This window comes from Sphaerodactylus townsendi, linkage group LG11, assembly GCF_021028975.2.
Source record: "Sphaerodactylus townsendi isolate TG3544 linkage group LG11, MPM_Stown_v2.3, whole genome shotgun sequence".
Lineage (NCBI taxonomy): Eukaryota > Metazoa > Chordata > Lepidosauria > Squamata > Sphaerodactylidae > Sphaerodactylus > Sphaerodactylus townsendi.
This window is the reverse complement of record NC_059435.1, coordinates 65,464,482-65,478,296: the sequence shown is the minus strand read 5'-3', so window position 1 is coordinate 65,478,296 and position 13,815 is coordinate 65,464,482. Positions and strand designations below refer to the sequence as shown.

The 13,815-nt window shown below is 44.0% G+C and overlaps 1 protein-coding gene across 2 annotated transcripts in view; it reads right to left on the bottom strand.

Annotated features, from left to right (window-relative positions):
- Positions 1-13,815, bottom strand: part of ADARB2 (adenosine deaminase RNA specific B2 (inactive)) — a 444,652-nt gene that overhangs the window by 20,207 nt on the left and 410,630 nt on the right. For both annotated transcript variants that reach the window (XM_048510870.1, XM_048510871.1), the window contains one exon: positions 8,071-8,239. In XM_048510870.1, the coding sequence (XP_048366827.1) occupies positions 8,071-8,239 (169 nt within the window). The remainder of the gene's footprint in view (positions 1-8,070; positions 8,240-13,815) is intronic.

Below are 13,815 nucleotides of genomic sequence, written 5' to 3'. Positions count from 1 at the left end.
TGGGAATCAAACTCAATGCTCCAGATCAGAGTCTGCCGTAAGCAACGCCATTACACCATGCTATCTCAGCAAGAGAGCGATTAAACCCGCTCTCATACCCCAACCCCTGTCTTAAGCAGAGTTACACCCGACATCAATGGACTTCGGGCCAAACTACTGTATATACTCATGTATAAGTCGAATTTTTCAGCACATTTTTAATGCTGAAAAAGCTCCCCTCGACTTACACGCGGGTCATTAAATTTTTTTGTGTGTTTTTACTTTGCCGGCCAGCAGGGGGCACAGTTTTTATGCTAGTGGCACCAAAATTTCAGGGTACCCTCAGAAGACTCTCCTGATGATACCAGCCAAGTTTGGTAAAGTTTGGTTCAGGGGGTCCAAAGTTATGGACCCCCAAAGGAGGTGCCCCCATTCCCCATTGTTTTCAATGGGAGCTATTAGTAGATGAAGCTACCCTTTTGAAGGTCCTTAACTTTGGACCCTCTGAACCAAACTTCACCAAACCTGGCTGGTCTCATCAGGAGAGTCTCTTTATGATACCAGCCAGGTTTGGTGAAGTTTGGGTCAGGGGATCCAAAGTTATTGACCCCCAAAGGGGATGCCCCATCCCCCCCACATTGTTTACAATGCAAGCCAGTAGTAGATTTTTTTTCATTTCTGATAATATCCCTCTTAAAATCTAAGTTGGATTACATTTGGACATACAGATGATGATGAGGAATCCAGTTTTGAAGGATTTTAACTCTTGTGTTTTAGCTTGGTTGCTGGTTGAGCTAAGGTTTTTGTACTTTTAAAGTTATTGTTGATACCATATTGTTCTTGTTGACCCTCTTTTCCACTTACAGAGCCAGTTTACTGTTTTTCTTTGAAATAAATATTCAAAAACATTTAACCTACTGATGCCTCAATTGATGCTGCATTTCCCACCCTCGACTTATACGCGAGTCAATAAGTTTTCCCAGTTTTTTGTGGTAAAATTAGGTGCCTCGACTTATATGCGGGTCGACTTATACACAAGTATATACGGTACACGCAATGGTGTTATTCGGCCCAACCCTTGGTCACCTTGGTCATTTAAAAACCTAATGAGGTGATTAAAAAATTTAGTGAGGGCACGATCCTAATTGAGGCCACAGCACAGTGGGAGGAGCTACTCTTGTCTCCCTCCCTGCAGAAATGGCCACACCCCAGAAGCGTGGGGAGGGGGGGAATGGCCCCGGGGCATCACCTGCTCCAGTCGCCCCCCCGCCCCGGCGTGTCTCATCCCATCATGCTTCAGGGCCGATCAGGGTTGAGTCTTCACGGCATTTAAAGCCTCATTTTTTGAACGGTTTTAAAATGGCAGCCATGTCCTCAGGTTGAACCAGGGGAAGTTGTCATGTCTAGTCTAACCCTTAGAATGCAGTAGCTCTTCTTAGGTATTGCAATGCAAGTTAGTCATGTCATTTGGGAGTTCCAGGTTGAATCAAACAGATTTTCTCAGTCCATATTCACATGTCCAGGAAAAAGGCCCCTTGAAACACAGTGTTCTGAGTGTCCCCTGATCCAGGAAACCATACAGTTTTTTTCAGGCAGTATAAATAGATTTATGTTCTTTTGTGCCTCCAGCAAGAGTAGGTTTGTGGAGATTTCTTTTACAGGCTACAACAATGACTTCCAAGAAGCTAACCCCCTGAATTCTCGTACCTGTGCAGACCCCGAAAAGAAGTCAAAGGCTACGGATGAGGAAAGGACAGTCATGGGGTTTTCCTGTTTACCGTGATGGGAGTTCACGCAGGCAATTATCAAAGCTTCCTTCTATATTTTCACGCATTGAGAATTGTTATTCACGGTCGTCTGCGGTCTTCAGAACACCTGCTGTTTTTCTAGTTCTGCAACAATTTACCTATTATTGGTTTGGAAACTGGAACTACCACATTAGGTTTTGATCTGTATTTTAGCAGTAGGTGGTTCATTTCTTTTGTATCTAGTAGTGAATGACAGAGGCCAAATTCTGATTGATTCAGAAACGGGTTAAGTAGGAGAGAGAAGATTACGAATGGACTTGTATCATGTGGTCAGATTGTCTGTGGTTGTGAAGCTAGCTGAGTTAATGGACTTCCACTTGTATTAATATGCAGCTTTTGAAGTGCCCTCCCCCCCCATTTTACAGGTTCCAGGATCCAACTTTCCAACAGATTTGACAATCTGTTATTAAAAGGAGTTGTAAAAGCTTTAAAAAATTTTCAAACAACAAAAATAAAAAATACCTCCATTACATTGTACCATTTCTCTCGCCTTCAGCTCAATTTTGCTTAGATCAGTGTGCAAAATGTTGGCTCTTCAGAGCTACAGAATTTTCAGGGGTGGCTTTCAGGATTTCAGTGGAAAAGAAGATACACTTCCAGGAGACTTGTTTGGACATTCTGCAACTTGGAAAGGGAGCTGCAATCTTGGGAGACGGAGAAAGCACAGAAGGGTTCCCATTTCCATCTAGGCTGGTTTACCAGCTGTGATTATTTCTACAGAAAGCTAGTTTGGCCACTGTCACATATGTTTGGGCAATATCCAAATTAGACTACTACAGCACACATTATATGGGGCTGCTCTTGAAGATAGTTTGGAAGCTTTGGCTAGTACAGAATGCAACAAGAACTATTCTTATAGGACACATAAAACACATTAAAGGGCCTTTCCCCACTTACCTTAAGCCCCGCGCTACTCTCTTCAAGTAGCGCGGGGTCCTCGGGCACTCCCCACGACAGGGGCGGTAAGCATTGGCTGAAGGCGCTCCGACGCTGCCGCGGTTGCGCCCCCACAGCGCGCGGCATCCCTGGCGCTGGAGAAAAAGGCGCCTTTTGATGACCCCGCACTCTGGGTGTCGTGGGGACACCCAGGCGCACGCCAGGGATGCCACGCACTGAAAGCAGCGTGCGGCACAGGGGGGATCGCTTCGAGTGGGAAAAGGCCCAAACACATTCTGCGGTTTAATTCTTGGCTTTGGTTTTGACCTTGAAAACCCTAAATGGTTTTGGTTCTGGTGCTGGGTCCACAGTGTATCAAGGGTCAGTTCCTCCCATTTCCCCTTGCTTGAGCCTTCTCCCATGAAGAGGGTTGTAAGGTGTATCCCCCTCCCACCCCATAATGGAGAACCATGCTGGACAGGAAGTACAATTCTCAGACTCTTGCTTGTTAGAGAACACGAACAAGAGCTGTAAAATTTAAAAGCCGCACAGATTGCTTCTCAATAACTGGCAGGTGGAGGGGGAGCCCTGAATACTAACAGAGAGTTTACTCGTGATGAGATCTTCCACACACAGAAAAAGTTGCTGAATGCTCCGAATGATAATCAAATTGAGGAAACAGTGTTTACGCTTACAAATACCTTGTGAGGCAGGGAAATTTGGAAGGAGCTGCGGGATAAATTATTAATTGCGCATTATTCGCTTGGCTCTAGTAATTCTTTCCAATATAGCAGAAAACTGCTACTCTGGCCCTCCTTCACTTTGTAATTCATGCAAAATAGGCTGTTTTAGAGCAACTGTGACCAATGTGAATTTTTTCTCTCTAAATCGCTCAAAGCACTGAAAGGAGAGTAGAGCCAAAGAAGTTTTCTCAACATTTTTCTTTAGGCAAACATGATTTCATTTGAACATTAGTTTCCAATGCAAAGCAAATCTAGACAATGCACGAACACCCTGAGAGGTACTCTTGGAAGGCAGACTAAATTATATCACCATCTTCTATTACAGGGAATATTTGGCACCGACTATTATCTACCACTGAACTTCTAAAAAGTGATCATAACTTCCTTTGAGAATTCTCATATAATGTGTAATACTGACTCCCCCCTGCAGGCTGTTCCCCACTTTCACCCTGCTCTGGCATGAAAAGTTGTACCAGCGGAAAGTGAGTACCTGCGGAAAAGTTGTACCTGCGGAAAGTGAGAAGCACATGCATGGCAAGAAGAAGCATGTTGGTACAAACAAATCTTGCCCCTATGTGCCTCCTCTCTCTGTGCTTCACAAAGAAGAGGTGTGTCAGGACAGGATTTATTGCCCCGACGTACTTCTGGTGCCACAGCAAGCCAGAGCGCCGACGGGTAATGGGCCCCAAGGTAGTTTTCTCTTCTCCTATGTACAATACTTTCCCTACCATTTTTTTTGGATATAGAAGAAGAGTTGGTTTTCATAGCCTACATTTCTGTAGTGTAAGGAGTCTCAAAGCAGCTTATAGGAGCAGTGGCGTAGGAGGTTAAGAGCTCATGTATCTAATCTGGAGGAACCGGGTTTGATTCCCCGCTCTGCCGCCTGAGCTGTGGAGGCTTATCTGGGGAATTCAGATTAGCCTGTACACTCTGACCGACGCGATCAGCTGGGTGACCTTATTAGTCACACAGTTTTCTTGAGCTCCCTCAGCCCCACCTACCTTACACAGGGTGTTTTTTGTGAGGGGGGGGGTGCAAGGAGACGAAAAAGTTTCCTGCAGGAGCGCAAGGCGTGATAGGCAAATCCAAACTCTTCTTCTTCTTCTTATACCCCCTGTCCATTGGGCACCTTGTGAGACTGGCAAAGCTGAAAGAGTTCTGAGAGAACTGTAACGCGGGGTGGATGGCAATAGTTACAGAACAGCAAAAGGACTTTGAACATGGCTCCTGCCTGAACTCCAGAGCCTGAAGAAAGAAATTTCTCTCAAACAGAACCCTAAGAGGGGTCACTGAAAGAAGTTCCACCCAAATTGCATCTCTTTTCTTTGGCCCAGTCCACGCATGAGGTAGAATGAGGTGGAAGAATCCGGAGGTGGTAGAATGGGTTGTAACATCTCAGACTGCAGGTGTGGAGAATCAGACTTTTAATGCACCCTCATGTAAAAGCTCCCAGTACTTCACAGCTAATGTTTCCGGCCCAGCTCTGCCTGCTGTTCCAGTTTCCCATTTACAGAGGCATTATTAGCAGGGGAACTTCAAAGCATAGCGTAGGTGAACTTCAAAAAGCAGCATCTCTCTCTTGCAGTTCGGAGTGGTACAATCCATTATACCACCTCATGTGCTCCATCACCTCACTCCGCGGCACGTCTACACCAGGCCTAACAGGTTTCTAAACCAAGTGCATATTCATTTTAATGTGGTATTATGAAGCAGTGACATCAACAGGGAGAATGCTTTGAACGTCAAAACAAAGAGGTTTTCCTTTTGATCCTGAAAGCATCCTGCAAGGCAACATGTCACATTCTTTTCAGCTTTGGTGGTGTGCGGAGAATCTTAAAATACAAAATACTGATTTTGTACTGGAGAAAAAACAGATGTGTTTGGGAAAAAATGCATCTCTAGACACTCTATACGGCAATTGACTTTCCCATCAATATTACATATAATCTTGATTTTGAAGTTTATATTTAATTTACTGTCTATTGACATTCAGAAAACCACAGAGACAGGAGCATCCCAGTTTGGAAACCTTAATTTGCTCTTCGTTCTGTTCTGCCTGAGGTTTTGCGTCTTAAATGAGGGAAGGATGAGCAACCAAAATAGGGATGGAGACCTCCTTTTGCCACTTTATGACAACGTGTTGCAACAGGGGACGTTTTGATGCATCAACATTATTTTGAGACTGTTTCACTGTCAGTTAATCTCGACATATTACCACAGGATTCTCTCATTATCATTACGAGCATCTGCTGAGGCACATGACCCAGCACAGAGACCGCCACCAACCAGAGATGCTTAGCGTATCCACTCCCACCAGGAATAGAAGCTCACTGTAAGAGACTCAGGAGCAATCGTCTATTTCCTGTTGGGAGAAGCATCTGGAGGCAGCAGAGCGTGATTCTCTCTCACAAGAAAACTCTGCACGGTTGCCTCTGTGTGGGCCTCTGGAGCCACCTCCCTTTTGCTGTTGAGAGGGACATTTAAAAGCGGGGGCAGGGGGAACGCCTCCCAGTTGGAGAGTTAGAGGGAATGGACCGCGGCTTTTTGGGGGGGTTGCTGTTCTTTAAGACACTTTGACATCAGAAAGTGTTGGACTCTCTCTTTCTCTCATTCTCTCTTTCTGGAACTCAAACGCACTCAATGAAGTTGATGGGTGACAGATTTAGGACAAACAAAAGGAAGCAATTCTTCACACACTGAACAAGTGAATTGTCAAATGTATTGCCAGCGGATGTGGCGGTTACACTGGTTTGGGGGTGAAAAGTGCCATCAAATCAAAGCCAACTTATGGTGATCCCCATAGGGTTTTCCAGGCAAAGAGAAAAACAGATGCCTGCCGTTGCCCGCCTCTACACCGTAACCTTGGACTTCCTTGGTGATCTCACATCCAAGTTCTAACCAGGGCAGCTTAGCTTCCACAATCTGACAAGAACAGGCTAGCCTTGGCTACCCATGTCTGGGTGAACACTAGCATAGATAGGTTTAAAAGGAGACTAGACAGTTTTACGCAGGAGAGGTCTATCAGTGGCTACTAACCGTACAAGGAACCTCCACATACAGTAGCAGCAAACCTCTTAATATCAGTCATATGAGGCAACTTTGGAGGAAGGCCTTGGTCTTTATGCCCTATTTGTTGGCACTCCAAGGCAACTCGTTGGCCACTGTGTGAAACGGAATGCTGGACTAGATGGACCTCTTGTCTGCACTAGTAAACCATCTCTTATTTTTTGTGTTCAGTCCCTTCCCCGGAAAGGGTTGTGCATGTCTGCGTGTGCACACGCACATACGTGCACTTTAGATCATCTTGCCCAATGTCTCCGAAAAGCCAGATCTAATCAGGCAAAATCAAACCAACCCTCCCAAAACAACCTCCTCTCAAATAAAAATACCCTCCCACCACCTTGATTATACGATGCGGGCTTCAGAGAGTAGTCTCAATGAAGTGAGAACTAAAAGTAATATTTTTACAGCAATGACATTGAAACTGCAGAAAAACACTCCCTATCCCTGAAAACATTGCACCTATGCCACATTATGTTTCACAATTTGCTTTCCCTATGAAGATATATGCCTTCTGTGGGGTTCTAGGAAAGAAGCAGACACAACTAAGAACATTCTTAAGAACATTCTTAGGTAAGTAAGAGCCTACCAGCATGCAGCTTCTAAAACTATGGCCTTTAAGCTGTTTTCCAGTTTCTCAGGAAGTGAGGATTCCTCAGTTAGAAAATCAGTACAGGCAATTACTGGGCCTTTCCCCACTTACCTTAAGCCCCGCGCTACTCTCCTCGAGTAGCGCGGGGTCCCCTGGCACTCCCCATGACAACGCAGCCGCCCCGACGCGGCCGCTGTCACGCCCCCTCAGCACGCATCATTCCTGCCGCTCTTGTAAACGGCGCCTTTTCGTGGGGACGCCTGGGCGCACACCAGAAATGACGCGCGCTGCTCTCAGCGTCAAATGACGCGTGCTGCTCTCGGGCATGGGGGGGGGGTTCGTGGTGAGTGGGGAAACGCCCTAACCTGCCTGAAAGAGAGCTTTAACAATGACCAACCTTCTCCTGTAGGGAACACCCACAGAGAATGCACATGTAGATAGGGGTGTAAATTTCAGGTTGAGAGAATCCTGGAAATTTGGAGGTAAAGACATGGAAAGGCAGAGTTTGAGGAGGGCAAGGTGATCACTTGAGTATAACATCATAGAGCCTATCCTGTAGAGCAACCATTTTCCCTAAGGGGAATTGATCTTTGTTGTCTGGAGATCTGTTATAACTGACGGAGAGGTTGGCAACCCTATTCTTTGCTGAACATGTCAGTGCGGACAGGGTTCCCTGAAAGCATCCAGTGTGAAAACTATTGTTTTAGATGGCAACTATTGCAGGGGAAACCTACATTAGCAGCTTTATTCGTCCCTGTTCAGGGCATATATGTTGTTTCTCATGGGCATACAGAGCTCTAAACAAGCAGAGGACTCAACCAGTTCAATCAGCATAATTGAATGTTCTGTAAGTGTGACCACCAAACATTTCCTGACACCCCAGTCCAGTGTTCTTGTGGTATTTCTGGAAGCTCACCATTTCCCTCCACGCTAGATACATTTTTCCACCAGAAAAAAATCTGATAACTTTTCCATGCCCTTCATTTGTTTCAGAATTTCAGTATAACCTTACCTGGCAATTTTGTCTGTGCAAGACATCGTGACCAGCTGTTCTCCCAAAAGCACACCATCCCAGGTCTGAACTGCATTGTGACATCGAGCCGGGATGGTTCCTTCCCCAGATTCAATCTTTGTTCGAAGATGCCCACGGTACTTCCTGACTATGTGCTTGCTGCTGTTCACTGGGTTTAAAAAAGAACAACAAAAAAGCGACAATGAGGAGAGAGCAAGATTTGTGGTAAACAACTTGTGCAGAAAGCCACACTTGAGGCGGAAAGCACACAATAATCTTGACGTAACGCTATTTCAATCGTGTTTATTCATACAATAGCACTGTGGAACTGGGAACATGTATCCCCAACTTTATAACTGAAGAATAAAGGTTGAGAGGTTGTGAGTTTTCCTTGTTTCCTGTGCATGGAGTGAAGTAAGTTTTGCCAAGTCTGGGCCAGGAAGTACCTGGAGATTTTGGGCATGGGCTCTCAGAAAGGTGGTCTTTGGGAACCTCAATTGGGTATAATTCCATAGAGCCCACCTTTTAAAGTCGCCATTTTTTCCATGTGAAGTGATCTCTGCTATCTGGAGATCAGTTGTAATCCCAGGAGATCTCTGTCACAACCAGGAGATTGGGAAGCCTAGGTGCAGTCATGGGGAGTTCCAATGACTGGAACTGTGCTGTGCATGGCCAAAGGGCTTAATCCTTCCCATACGCCATAATATGCAGTTAGGCCCTCAATTTAATGTTTTTGAATACCAAGTGAAGAGAGCCAGCAAGCATAGTGGTTAAGGTGTCAGACTAGGACTTGGGAAACCCAGGTTCAAATCCACTCTTGCGCTATGGAAGCTTGTTGGGTCACCTTGGGTCAGATACACATTCTCAGTCCTGACCCAGACTAGTAAGAACATAAGAACATAAGAACAAGCCTGCTGGATCAGAACAGAGTCCATCTAGTCCAGCACTCTGCTACTCGCAGTGGCCCACCAGGTGCCTTTGGGAGCTCGCGTGCAGGATGTGAAAGCAATGGCCTTCTGCTGCTGCTGCTGCTGCTCCTGAGCACCTGGTCTGCTAAGGCATTTGCAATCTGAGATCAAGGAGGATCAAGATTGGTAGCCATAGAAGGACTTCTCCTCCATAAATCTGTCCAAGCCCTGTGAATGGGAGACCTACAAGTATGTGAATGGGAGACCTACAAGGAATCCCAGATTAGTGACATGGAGGCAGGCAACAGCCAGCCGCCTCCAAATGCCTCTTGCCTTGAAAATCCTACAGGGTCACCGTAAGTCAGCTGTTACATGACAGCAAAAACAAACAAAACCATGTGGGTATTCTACGGAATGCAAAGCCTAGGTCAGGTTTAGCTGTGTTTGTGTTTCTAAACCCTAGAAACCAACTTCATCTGTAACTACGTCAAGCCACAATGTGGAGTTATTTCTGAGAGGATGACAGGCTGCTTTGAAGCAACCATCTCTCTCCACCAGAATCTCCCGTTAACGATACCATTGTTCCAGGCCTGAAGAAAGTTGTGTGCCCCTGAACCTTTGCACGCTGTTATCCCCAGAAACAAGTCTCTTCTGGAAAGCTTTCAGATGTCCTATTATCTTGTCCAATTTTCTCCTTATTTCATCCTCGGAAATAGACACAGTCACATCTTGAAAATCATCCTTCTCTTCCATCTCTGACTGGCCTACTCTTTGATTTCCAGATCTGATGTCCTCAAATTGCCACCAAGGCTCTGTATGCCACCTCCATATTTCAAAGCGTGCAGAGTTGAGATGGTAGAAGGGAAAACACGCAAAGCTACGCGCACACACCCACAAAATCTGGCATTATCTGAAAATACCAGCAATTCCAGGGCAGGGTGAATATGCTGTAATTTATACGACTTTGATTATACTAAGTAAATGTTAGCTGACAAGGATCAAAGCCTGAGCAAGGTACATTGACAGGCGTAATTACAAAATGCAAACGGATTCAGACACAAATAGGAGCCAGACCTTGTCAGGCATTCTGCGTACCTCACTCATATTCCCAAGCAGTTTCAGAAATGTGTTTGAAACCTGCTTTTATCGTTCACATCCATTCCCTTAAATCAAAGAGATTTCAGGGCTGAAATGGACCGAGAGGTTCCCAAGTCCAAACTTCTTCTCAAAGTCCCCTCAAGGACAGCCTAATGTCGGACAGAATGACATAAAGCAGACCACATTGTTCATCCCCAAATAGAATGTAAGAAGGAACACAGACTATCCCATCTGTACACAGAGCCCCACACAGCTTAAGAAAACCAGTCCATCTACATATTTGTTCATGAATGTGGACAAATGGGTGGGTGGGTGGGATGGAAAACATTTTGCAAATGTTTTCAATAACTTTGTGAGGAAATGGCCAACGAATTACCTTAAGGCGCTGTGCGTGGCTTTCTTTTGAGGCATATATAGACAGAAATTTTGTTCTCTACCAGTTTCCTTTGCAGGTCAACCTAAGTCAGTGATGGCGAACCTTTTCGAGACCGAGTGCCTAAATTGGAACCCAAAACCCACTTATTTATCGCAAAGTGCCAACACGGCAATTTAACCTGAATACTGAGGTTTTAGTTTAGAAAAAACGATTGGCTCCGAGGCACGCGTTACTCAGGAGTAAGCTTAGTGAAGCAACCGTGCAATGCTTCAAATGGGTGAATCACGATCCTAGGAGGATTTACTCAGAAACAAGCCCCATTGCCAGCAACCGAGCTTACTCCCAGGTAAAGGATCATGCCCAGGCCAGCCTAGATATATGTATGTGTGTGTGTGGGGGATGATTTTCCACCCCCCTCCCACATGATGAACTCTGTGCGCGAGTGCCCACAGAGAGGGCTCTGAGTGCCACCTCTGGCACCCGTGCCATAGGTTCGGCCCCACTGACCTAAGTGAATGCTCAATGCTACTCATGTTTACTCACTTGGCTTACTCCCAGGAAAGTGTCCACAAGACACAAGATTGCAGTGTTAATCAATTCATGTCTAGTCAAACCTTTGTGAGTCTCAGTTTCTCAAGAATGTTGTAGTTGAATCAGGGAGACCTCTGTTTAGATCCTCATTCCCTCAGTTCACTGCAAAGGCCCTAGGCAAGTTACGCCTGCTAAGCCTGAGGGCAAAATGTTATGTGAGATCTCCTAACTTATGAAGCTGAAATGCTGCCAGTTTGGAGAACTGGCAGGGAGAGGGTGAAAATGTGTAATCCCTGCTTCCTGATAAAAATCTTAGCCCCTGGTTGTTATGTGGAAAAAAATACAGGTACCTACAGTGTTGAGTTTGGATGTAGGTAAACAATCCTCTCAGCAGCCCTGTTGAGGAATATGACAAAAGTGTAGAGAAAAATTAATTGCTGTTGAATTTGCCTACCCAACATGAAATGTTGGTCTTGCTCTGGGCAGCAAAATGATTCTTAGCAGTTAATATAAACTCCGTTTTCTGGAACAATTATTTTACGACGCCATCTATTTTTTTATACCCTATTTATTAATCCGTTTTAGCACGTTGTATGCGTTTTTATGGTTTTAATGTTAATGCTGTTTTTAAATGTTTCACTGTGTCTAACTGTTGTGACCCACCCTGAGCCTTTTTGGATGGGGGGGGGGATAAAAATGTGGCAAAATAATAAATAATAATAATTATTGGTCAGTTTCCTTACAAGGCACATCTCCAAGGCGTATTTACTTATGTGCTGCTAAATCACCCGCCTTAGTTGTTGCCGTTTTCTTCTTCAAATTGATCAAAGCTTCCATAGCTGCAAGTACTTCTTATCTTTGCATAGCTCATTCTCCCCTTGCTTACCTTCACTAATGGTGTGGGGGGAAGGGGAAAGGGGGGGGGCAGGTGCAGAGAAAGCAGGCAAAGATGTTCCCTCAGCTGGAACAAGATGTCAACCCTACCCCAGCTTTAGAGAGGACCAATTTAAAAATCATTTGGAGTGGGTTTATGATGTGTGCCTGACTAGACATTAGATGTGTAAATCACTTCTCAGGGTGTCAGAGAAGAAGGAAATGCAGAATTATTAGCATCAATTTTGTATTTTGGATGTAAAGGAAGAAAAAAAAGACCCCGCCCTCTTTAAAAAAAAATCTAAAATGCAATATTTCCCAGCGGCAGTACACAACGATTCAATCTTTTAAAAATAATGTGGATTTTAGCAAAAGGCTAATTTAACAATTTCCACTCCTCTACCCAGTTTTTTTTAAAAACGCTGGAAATGAATGGTGATTAAACAGAATCACATGAGTAAAAACCTGTCTGAAATTCACATGTGGCTGACTCTGGAGTTCATTTTCTATTTCTCTGCTTCACTGGATGCTACTTCTTCTTTTTCTTTTTTTTACTATGAGAGGCGACGGGAGCTCTCTTGCATTCCCATCCACCACTTCTCTGCTGGCCTTTCAGTTCCTCAGCACAGTTTATAAAGTGTTGCAAGAGTTCTCCGAAACAAATAGCAATTCAAACAGCCATGAAATCCAGTAATCCTTCTAATTACAGATGCGTATATAATAAGGCTCTAACCTATTGAAGTAGATTTCAATGAACGCTTTTGTTGATTAATTGGCAAAGGTAAAATTTTAATAGGTAGGGTAGCAAGTTCAGGGCATGCTTGTTTGTTTTAGTGTGTGGTGATATAACAGAGAATAAATGACAGCCCTATTAGCCCGCTTTAGCCAGGGCAGGGCACATTATTGATCCTTCCCCACTGTATCTCCATTTGCCACGTGAACTTTGAAGGATTAGTGCAAAATAGTCATGTTAAACTGCATATTCCAGTCTTCCCTTTCTTCCTCTTCCCAAGCCCCCAGGATTAATCTGAAAAGAAAGCTGGAAACAGATAAGCATTTTGCTATTATTTGGTACACTGCAAGCTTTTCCTCTGGATCTTCCTGATAATTGGGCTTTTCTGCCATCAAATGCTACATTCTGCACATTTCTCCCTGTGTTTGGTTTCAGAAACATTTTTCCTTCATTTTTCCTCAGTTGTTTTCCTGAGCACTTTTACTGTGATGTTTTTTCAATCCATTTCTGAGCCAGCGCTCATGTTGAAATGCCTTTAGATGTTCTCTTTTTTCTATCTTTCTTAGAACAACAACTTCTTATATTGTAAGGGAATTTGTAGGGGAAGTCCTTTAAGGTTTTAGTTGGAAAGGGGAGGAGGTAGGGGTAGGAGTGGTAAACAGTTTATACATATATATTTAAATTATATATAACAAGACCTAATCTCTCTTTATTTAGTTTCAGCTGGTTTGGTACAACAGTAAGAGGACAACTTTCCTTTTTCTATTTTTACGATACAAATTAAAATTAAAATGCACAGACGAAAATGTATAATTGTCCAGCAATTTGAAGGTTATTAGTTATAAAACATTTATATTCTGTAATACCAAATCATACGGTAATAAGATAAGTGTTTACCATGCTGTTTTCAAGCTGAATACATTTAAATGCATTTAATAAAGTTTATTTTAAAAAGGCCCTTGTTTCTCTATTCCATGGAAAAACTTATCTGTACTTCCGTGTAATCCCCCAACCTCTCCTTCAGCCATTTTCTCCTCCCTCTCATCCTCCTTTTTCAAAAGGAATTTTAATTTTTTGCCTCTATTGCATTAGCGATGTAACATAAAGGCACAGACAAAACCCAGATCAATTGTATCAGCTTTGCCAATTTAATCCCAAATGAGCAATGTAACGTTAAGGCTGAGATACACTCGCCCATTCCACACACACAAAAAAATCATGGAACA